We start from the raw sequence: 10,980 nt of genomic DNA on the forward strand, positions 1-10,980 counted from the left end.
CTTACTGCAAGTACTTTCATTTTTCGGAAGATGGACTGGGATGTTGGCAGAATACTGGGACTCAAGATTATCAGAGAAGATATAAAAATGAAGGACAGCATAAACAAATAAAAAACAGCCCTTTAAAAACTGAAGAGGTTCCGGCACCTTAGAACGAACACACTCACACAGTTACACACACTCACACAGTTACACACACTCACACAGTCACACACACTCACACAGTTACACACACTCACACAGTTACACACACTCACACAGTTACACACACTCACACAGTTACACTTATATATGGCCCTAGTTCGCTGGCTTCTCTGATTCCCCCCAGTACCACTACACACACACACACATGCCTTCACCTTAAAGAAACGTAACATGCAAGAACTGCAATGAGTGGAAAATATGGTGACGAGAAGAGCTACAAAAACATCGTCTACCGATTAGATAATTCAGGAGTTCATGAACGCCTGAATATACAGCGACGGACATCAGGAAGACAACAGCAAGCTACCAGATTGTGGAGAAAGCTCAGTGCTAGAAAGATTACTCTTAAGATTAGACGTCCCACTCCCACAGCTGGTGGTCCAAGATGGGACGCCCCACTACCACAGCTGGTGGTGCAAGATGAGACGCCCCACTCTCACAGCTGGTGGCCCAAGATGAGACACCCCCACTCCCACAGCTGGTGGCCCAAGATGAGACGCCCCACTCTCACAGCTGGTGGCCCAAGATGAGACACCCCCACTCCCACAGCTGGTGGTCCAAGATGGGACGCCCCACCACCTCAGCTGGTGGCCCAAGATGATACGCCCAACTCCCACAGCTGGTGCTCCAAGATGGGACGCCCCACTACCACAGCTGGTGGTGCAAGATGAGACGCCCCACTCTCACAGCTGGTGGCCCAAGATGAGACACCCCCACTCCCACAGCTGGTGGTCCAAGATGGGACGCCCCACCACCTCAGCTGGTGGCCCAAGATGATACGCCCAACTCCCACAGCTGGTGCTCCAAGATGGGACGCCCCACTACCACAGCTGGTGGTGCAAGATGAGACGCCCCACTCTCACAGCTGGTGGCCCAAGATGAGACACCCCCACTCCCACAGCTGGTGGCCCAAGATGAGACGCCCCACCACCTCAGCTGGTGGCCCAAGATGATACGCCCAACTCCCACAGCTGGTGCTCCAAGATGGGACGCCCCACTACCACAGCTGGTGGTGCAAGATGAGACGCCCCACTCTCACAGCTGGTGGCCCAAGATGAGACACCCCCACTCCCACAGCTGGTGGCCCAAGATGAGACGCCCCACCACCTCAGCTGGTGGCCCAAGATGATACGCCCCACTCCCACAGCTGGTGGCCGAAGATGAGACAGCCCACTCCCACAGCTGGTGGTCCAAGATGAGACAGCCCACTTCCACAGCTGGTGGTCCAAGATGAGACAGCCCACTCCCACAGCTGGTGGTCCAAGATGAGACGCCCCACTCCTACAGCTGGTGGTCCAAGATGAGACGCCCCACCACCTCAGCTGGTGGCCCAAAATGATACGCCCCACTCCCACAGCTGATGGCTATATCCTTGGATCTGCTCGATGGAAACCAAGCCCCACAATACATAATTTTAAGAAGGAATGTCGTAAGAGGTCAACTTTCAACACATCTGAAGAGAAGGAACTTTGAAACACACCACCAGCACGGGTTCAGGGATGGTAAAGCGGGCCTCTCAGGTTTAATAGAATTCTATGATCAGTCGGGAACAAATTAGGCAAGCAAGAGACAGGTGGGTAGACCAGTCCGTCCTCCTAAGGTTTCCCAACGTCAGGTTATCTTGAGGTTATCTTGAGATGATTTCGGGGCTTTATTGTCCCCGCGGCCCGGTCCTCGACCAGGCCTCCACCCCCAGGAAGCAGCCCGTGCCAGCTGACTAACACCTAGGTACCTAATTTACTGCTAGGTAACAGTGGCATAGGGTGAAAGAAACTCTGCCCATTGTTTCTCGCCGGCACCTGGGATCGAACCCAGGACCACAGGATCACAAGTCCAATGTGCTGTCCGCTCGGCCGACCGGCTCCCTTCGTCATGAAAACGTTATGAAAACGGTCAAATTAAAGTGCCCTTACCCTAACCTACCCGAGGACCGAAAACAGAAAACGGAACAGTACGTCACTTTCGCCAGCCGGTTCCATTTTCTAATACGACAATTTTTTGTTTTATGTAACGCATACGGTCGAAATGCGACGTTGTTTCTAACAGGACAGGTTGGGTAGACTGCCTTTTCTTGGACTATCAGAGAGCTTTTGACACTGTACCCTATTATTGGCTGATGCATAAGGTGGAGAAACAGGCAGGAGTAGCTGGTTTTGGCCTATAGTGGATAAAGAAGTATCCTGGCAACAGAAAACAGCGACACTCGCCCCGTGCTCCGCGAGCAATTTGGCCTCAGTTCGTATCCTGGCCGGGGAAGATTGACTAAGCGCAAATCTTTAACTGTACGCCTCTGTTCACCCATCAGTGAATGGGTACCTGGTTGTTAAACAGTTTGGCGGGTCGTATTCCGGGGAATACGCCCCGCCAAACTGTTGGCGGGTCGAATGTGTGCTAGTGGTTTTACAAGAATGTAAGAACTTTTGTATATATATATATATATATATATATATATATATATATATATATATATATATATATATATATATATATATATATATATATATATATATATATATATATATGTCGTACCTAGTAGCCAGAACGCACTTTTCAGCCTACTATGCAAGGCCCGATTTGCCTAATAAGCCAAGTTTTCATGAATTAATTGTTTTTCCACTACCTAACCTACCTAACCTAACCTAACCTAACTTTTTCTGCTACCTAACCAAACCTAACCTATAAAGATAGGTTAGGTTAGGTTAGGTAGGGTTGGTTAGGTTCGGTCATATATCTACGTTAATTTTAACTCCAATTAAAAAAAATTGACCTCCTACATAATGAAATGGGTCGCTTTATCATTTCATAAGAAAAAAATTAGAGAAAATATATTAATTCAGGAAAACTTGGCTTATTAGGCAAATTTGGCCTTGCATAGTAGGCTGAGAAGTGCGTTCTGGCTACTAGGTACGACATATATATATATATATATATATATATATATATATATATATATATATATATATGTCGTACCTAGTAGCCAGAACTCACTTTTTGGCCTACTATGCATGGCCCGATTTGCCTAATAAGCCAAGTTTTCCTGAATTAATATATTTTTTCTATTTTTTTTCTTATGAAATGATAAAGCTACCCATTTCATTATGTATGAGGTCAATTTTTTTTTATTGGAGTTAAAATTAACGTAGATATATGACCGAACCTAACCAACCCTACCTAACCTAACCTATCTTTATAGGTTAGGTTTGGTTAGGTAGCCGAAAAAGTTAGGTTAGGTTAGGTTAGGTAGGTTAGGTAGTCGAAAAACAATTAATTCATGAAAACTTGGCTTATTAGGCAAATCGGGCCTTGCATAGTAGGCTGAGAAGTGCGTTCTGGCTACTAGGTACGACATATATATATATATATATATATATATATATATATATATATATATATATATAAATATATATATATATATATATATATATATATATATATATATATATATATATATATATATATATATATATATATATATAACAGCATTAAAAGAGAGTAATTGTGACCGGGTGATGGGCAGGAGACCAGCAGAGTCCCACGGGGCTCTGCACTGGGACCTATACTGTTTCTAATATACGCAAATGATCTTCCGGAAGGTATAGACTCATTCCTCCCAATGTTTGCTGATGATAATAAAATTCTAAGAAGTATTAAGACAGAGAAAGCTAGCAAGATGATCTGGACAAACGGTTAAACAAATAGCTACTATAGGTTAACTCTTGTATATACAGTAATGAAAACATGTGTAGGAAGCACTAGGCTGACTCAAGATACCAACTGAGGTTGAATTGCTTCCATGAGAGAAAGTCTGAGGTGATGATATCACACAGAATTTGTCCCCCCTGAAGCCCACATCAAAAGAATATCATCTGCAGCATATGCTACGTTGAATAACATAAGTATTGCCTTTATAAATGGGAATTTATAAAGTCATAAGGAATTGTTCAGAAGCTGGGATACCACATATGTCAGACCAATCCTGGAGAATGCAGCGCAAACGTGGACTCCATACCTAGTTAAACAAACGACAAAAATTTGTTGAAGCTTAGCGGTTTGGCCCCATACTAGTTCCGGAGCTGAGAGGAATGAGTTACTAGAAAAGGCTACTATAGTTAAACCTCACATTACAGAAGAGTTAGGCGACACATGTATATATCTACAAACCTATCAGATAATTCATTTAGAGATTATTCAGATTCTCTGAAAATAAATAAAGCCACAGGGACGTTAGAAAGAATTTGTTCAGTGTCACAGTAGTTAACAGGTCGAATATACTAGGCAGTGATGTGGTGGAGGCTGACTCCATACGCAGTTTCAAATGTGGATACGATAGAGCCCAGTAGACTCAGGAATCTGTACACCAGTTGATTGACAGTTGAGAGGCGGGACCAGAGAGCCAGAGCTCAACCCCCGCAAGCACAACTAGGTGAGCGCACACGTCGTGTCAGCAAGGCAGCTCATCATAAATCATTTCTCTATATTCGACATTTATACTCCACATATCTCTATATTCCGCATTTATACACCACATATCTCTATATTCCACATTTATACACCACATATCTCTATATTCCATATTTATACTCCACATATCTCTATATTCCACATTTATACTCCACATATCTCTATATTCCACATTTATACTCCACATATCTCTATATTCCACATTTATACACCACATATCTCTATATTCCACATTTATACTCCACATATCTCTATATTCCACATTTATACACCACATATCTCTATATTTCACATTTATACACCACATATCTCTATATTCCACATTTATACTCCACATATCTCTATATTCCACATTTATACACCACATATCTCTATATTTCACATTTATACACCACATATCTCTATATTCCACATTTATACACCACATATCTCTATATTCCACATTTATACTCCACATATCTCTATATTCCACATTTATACACCACATATCTCTATATTCCACATTTATACACCACATATCTCTATATTCCACATTTATACTCCACATATCTCTATATTCCACATTTATACTCCACATATCTCTATATTCCGCATTTATACACCACATATCTCTATATTCCACATTTATACACCACATATCTCTATATTCCATATTTATACTCCACATATCTCTATATTCCACATTTATACTCCACATATCTCTATATTCCACATTTATACTCCACATATCTCTATATTCCACATTTATACTCCACATATCTCTATATTCCACATTTATACACCACATATCTCTATATTCCACATTTATACTCCACATATCTCTATATTCCACATTTATACTCCACATATCTCTATATTCCACATTTATACTCCACATATCTCTATATTCCACATTTATACTCCACATATCTCTATATTCCACATTTATACTCCACATATCTCTATATTCCACATTTATACACCACATATCTCTATATTCCACATTTATACTCCACATATCTCTATATTCCACATTTATACTCCACATATCTCTATATTCCACATTTATACTCCACATATCTCTATATTCCACATTTATACTCCACATATCTCTATATTCCACATTTCCCAAGTTTTTTTCTTCAACTGCCACCTCTCCATCTTCTTTATTCTCCCCCCCCCCCTTAAAAAAAAGACTCAGTAAATAGGAGGGGGAGGAGGGGGTGCTGGGGGGGGGAAGGGGGCGGGTGTTAGGGGGGGGGAAGGGGGCGGGTGTTAGGGGGGGGGGGGAGGGTGCTTGGGGGGGAGGAGGGGGCGGGTGCGTGGGGGGAGGGGGGGGGAGGGAGGAAATAAAATGTAAATATAAGCTGAAGGGATTTGTCCCGGAATCTCGGGACGCCAGATGGCGGCTTCTGCTGGCATGATGGCTGACGCTTCCTGGCCTCCTGACACCTGCTGACGTTCCTCTGCTCATGTTCCCTCCTGACACCTGTTGATGTTTCCCCTGCTGATGTTCCCTCCTGACACCTGCTGACGTTCCTCTGCTCATGTTCCCAACTGACACCTGCTGATGTTCCTCTGCTGATGTTCCCAACTGACACCTGCTGATGTTCCCAACTGACACCTGCTGATGTTCCCAACTGACACCTGCTGATGTTCCCCTGCTGATGTTCCCAACTGACACCTGCTGACGTTCCTCTGCTGATGTTCCCCTGCTGATGTTCCCAACTGACACCTGCTGATGTTCCCCTGCTGATGTTCCCAACTGACACCTGCTGATGTTCCCAACTGACACCTGCTGACGTTCCCCTGCTGATGTTCCCCTGCTGATGTTCCCAACTGACACCTGCTGATGTTCCCCTGCTGATGTTCCCAACTGACACCTGCTGATGTTCCCAACTGACACCTGCTGATGTTCCCCTGCTGATGTTCCCCTGATGATGTTCCCCTGCTGATGTTCCCCTGATGATGTTCCCCTGCTGATGTTCCCAACTGACACCTGCTGATGTTCCCCTGCTGATGTTCCCAACTGACACCTGCTGATGTTCCCCTGCTGATGTTCCCAACTGACACCTGCTGATGTTCCCAACTGACACCTGCTGATGTTCCCAACTGACACCTGCTGATGTTCCCCTGCTGATGTTCCCAACTGACACCTGCTGATGTTCCCCTACTGATGTTCCCAACTGACACATGCTGATGTTCCCCTGCTGATGTTCCCAACTGACACCTGCTGATGTTCCCAACTGACACCTGCTGATGTTCCCAACTGACACATGCTGATGTTCCCCTGCTGATGTTCCCAACTGACACTTGGTGAGGTTCTCTCTCCTGACACCTGCTGATGACATCTGAGACGCACACACAAATAAAATTAGGTTTCGACAATGCAAATTCACCCGAAGAGCTCCACAGGCTATATATATATGTATATATATATATATATATATATATATATATATATATATATATATATATATATATATATATATATGTGTGTGTGTGTATATCACGAAAATAAACACGTGATTAAGAATGTGACAATGTCAGACCACGGAGGAAAAATGAAACAGGAAATTTCCTTAAGTACTTTCGTATATTAAATACATCTTCAGAAGGTCCTTCTGAACAGACCTTCTGAAGATGTATTTAATATACGAAAGTACTTAAGGAAATTTCCTGTTTCATTTTTCCTCCGTGGTCTGACATTGTCATATATATATATATATATATATATATATATGTCGTACCTAGTAGCCAGAACGCACTTCTCGGCCTACTATACAAGGCCCGATTTGCCTAATAAGCCAAGTTTCCCTGAATTAATATAATTTCTCAATTTTTTTTCTTATGAAATGATAAAGCTACCCATTTCATTATGTATGAGGTCAATTTTTTTTTATTGGAGTTAAAATTAACGTAGATATATGACCGAACCTAACCAACCCTACCTAACCTAACCTAACCTATCTTTATAGGTTAGGTTAGGTTAGGTAGCCGAAAAAGTTAGGTTAGGTTAGGTTAGGTAGGTTAGGTAGACGAAAAACAATTAATTAATGAAAACTTGGCTTATTAGGCAAATCGGGCCTTGCATAGTAGGCTGAGAAGTGCGTTCTGGCTATTAGGTACGACATATATATATATATATATATATATATATATATATATATATATATATATATATATATATATATATATATATATATGCGAACAAGCCTGAATGGTCCCCAGGACAATATGCAACTGAAAACTCACACCCCAGAAGTGACTCGAACCCATACTCCCAGGAGCAACGCAACTGGTATGTACAAGACGCCTTAATCCACTTGACCATCACGACCGGACAAAATGAGGTGATAGCCTAAGCTATTTGAACCACCCCACCGCCGGCACTCGGATAGTAATCTTGGGCATAGCATTTTACCAAATCACCTCATTCTTTGGGGCACACGTGAGGAACACAAATGCGAACAAGCCTGAATGGTCCCCAGGACAATATGCAACTGAAAACTCACACCCCATATATATATATATATATATATATGTTGTACCTAGTAGCCAGAACGTCGTACTCAGCCTACTATGCAAGACCCGATATGCCTAATAGGCCAAGTTTTCCTGAATTTATATATTTTTCTCATTTTTTTCTTATGAAATGATAAATCTGTCCATTTCATTATGTATAAGTTAATTTTTTTAAATTTGAGTTAAAACTAACGTAGATATATAACCGAACCTAACCAACCCTACCTAACCTAACCTAAACTAACACAACTAAGTCAATAAATTATATTCCATATTTATTATAATAATAATAATTTCAATAAACTAATTGGAAACAATTTATTGAAAATAAAGAAAATCACTCGGCCTATTAGGCAAATCTGACCTTGTACAGTAGGCCAAGAAGTGCGTTTATATATATATATATATATATATATATATATATATATATATATATATATATATATATATATGTCGTACCTTGTAGCCAGAACGCACTTCTCGGCCTACTATGTAAGGCGCGATTTGCCTAATAGGCCGAGTGATTTTATATATATATATATATATATATATATATATATATATATATATATATATATATATATATATATATATATATATATATATATGTATATACACCAGCTGTTGATTGCTGGTGATAACTTTTTGATGTGTAGTGCCTCGCTGATATCTAGCCGCCTGCTATCGCTGTATCTATCGATGATTTCTGTGTTGTTTGTTAAGATTTAACTGGTGATGGTCTGGTTGTGAAAAGAGATTATGTGTTCCTTGATGGAGCCCTGTTGCTTATCCATTGTTAGTCGCCTAGAAAGAGACGTTGTTGTCTTGCCTATATACTGAGTTCTTTGGGGCTTACAGTCCCCAAGTGGGAATTTAATGGCATAGACGACGCTGGTCTCCTTCAAAGCGTTCTGCTTAGTGTCTGGCGAGTTTTTCATGAGTAGATTGGCCGTTTTTTTGGTTTTATAATAAATTATCAATTTGTATTTTCTGATTTTTGTCTGTAGGGATGACGTTCCTATCAACAATATCTTTCAGGACACTTTCCTCCGTTTTATGAGCCGTCGGAAAGAAGTTCCTGTAAAATAGTCTAATAGTGGGTACAAGTGTTGTGTTGGTTGACTCTTCAGAAGTTGCATGGCGTTTTACCTTTCTTTTTATGATGTCTTCAACGAAACCGTTAGAGAAGCCGTTGTTAACTAGGACCTGGTTGATACCTGGTTGATGGGGTTCTGGGAGTTCTTCTACTCCCCAAGCCCGGCCCGAGGCCAGGCTTGACTTGTGAGAGTTTGGTCCACCAGGCTGTTGCTTGGAGCGGCCCGCAGGCCCACATACCCACCACAGCCCGGTTGGTCCGGCACTCCTGCCTTACCCTACAGAGTTCTTCATCGACTTCTTTCCATCCTGAGCTGTGGCTTAGAGCACGGTCGACGTAAGCATTGACAACACTCTTCTTGTACCTGTCTGGGCAGTCACTATTGGCATTGAGGCACATTCCTATGTTTGTTTCTTTGGTGTAGACTGCAGTATGGAAACCTCCGCTCCTTTCCATGACTGTTACATCCAGACAGGGCAGCTTACCATTGTTCTCCATCTCGTACGTGAAACTCAACACAGAATTCTGCTCAAATGCCTCCTTCAGCTGCTGCAGACATCTGGCATCAGGTACCTGTGTAAAAATATATATATATATTTATATATATATATATATATATATATATATATATATATATATATATATATATATATAAATATATATATATATATGTCGTACCTAGTAGCCAGAACGCACTTCTCGGCCTACTATGCAAGGCCCGATTTGCCTAATAAGCCAAGTTTTCATGAATTAATTGTTTTTCGACTACCTAACCTAACCTAACCTAACTTTTTCGGCTACCTAACCTAACCTAGCCTATAAAGATAGGTTAGGTTAGGTTAGGTAGGGTTGGTTAGATTCGGTCATATATCTACGTTAATTTTAACTCCAATAAAAAAAATTGTCCTCATACATAATGAAATGGGTAGCTTTAACATTTCATAAGAAAAAAATTAGAGAAAATATATTAATTCATGAAAACTTGGCTTATTAGGCAAATCGGGCCTTGCATAGTAGGCTGAGAAGTGCGTTCTGGCTACTAGGTACGACATATATATATATATATATATATATATATATATATATATATATATATATATATATATATATATATATATATTATATATATATATATATATATATATATATATATATATATATATATATATATATATATATATATATATATATATATATGTTGCATATATACTATATGTTACGACTATATACTCTTGGCAAATCGTACGATCTATGGGGTGTTTTCTTTTGTTGGAAACCTGAGATGATTTAACTGGCCTGTAGCTGTGACCTTTAGTGATATAGGATCTTCATGTTGTTGACTTCTTATGTGTGGGATGCTTCTTATCTTTGACCTCTATAGAGGTCTCAACTCTATCTTTCATGACGTAGGGGCCTCTTTATCCTCAGACGAGGAGATCAGGAGATAAAGATCACAGATCTCAGATAAACTCTTATCTGTGACTTGGGATGACCTGGATATTCCTTTTATTTCGAATTCTAAGATCACCCTTTCGCCTTATCTTTCATTCACAATAAGCCATTTTCTTATCTCTTATCTCTGTACGAGTTTTCTGGTGGAATTGTTGACCCTTAATCACCTGATTCTTGATTGCATCTCATTGTCTCAATGTTTGAGTGAGATTGTGTCGTGATTGTTCACGTCTTTTGGCAAGGGTCATTGTTGTCTTGGGTGG

The 10,980-nt window shown here is 40.8% G+C and overlaps 1 protein-coding gene across 1 annotated transcript; it reads right to left on the reverse strand.

Annotated features, from left to right (window-relative positions):
* Positions 1–4,645: 4,645 nt before the first annotated feature.
* On the reverse strand, positions 4,646–5,752 carry LOC138350977 (uncharacterized). The gene has a single exon (XM_069302442.1). The coding sequence runs from the start codon at positions 5,750–5,752 to the stop codon at positions 4,646–4,648; it is 1,107 nt and encodes a 368-aa protein (XP_069158543.1).
* Between the last annotated feature and the right edge of the window lie 5,228 nt (positions 5,753–10,980).

This window comes from Procambarus clarkii, chromosome 48, assembly GCF_040958095.1.
Source record: "Procambarus clarkii isolate CNS0578487 chromosome 48, FALCON_Pclarkii_2.0, whole genome shotgun sequence".
Lineage (NCBI taxonomy): Eukaryota > Metazoa > Arthropoda > Malacostraca > Decapoda > Cambaridae > Procambarus > Procambarus clarkii.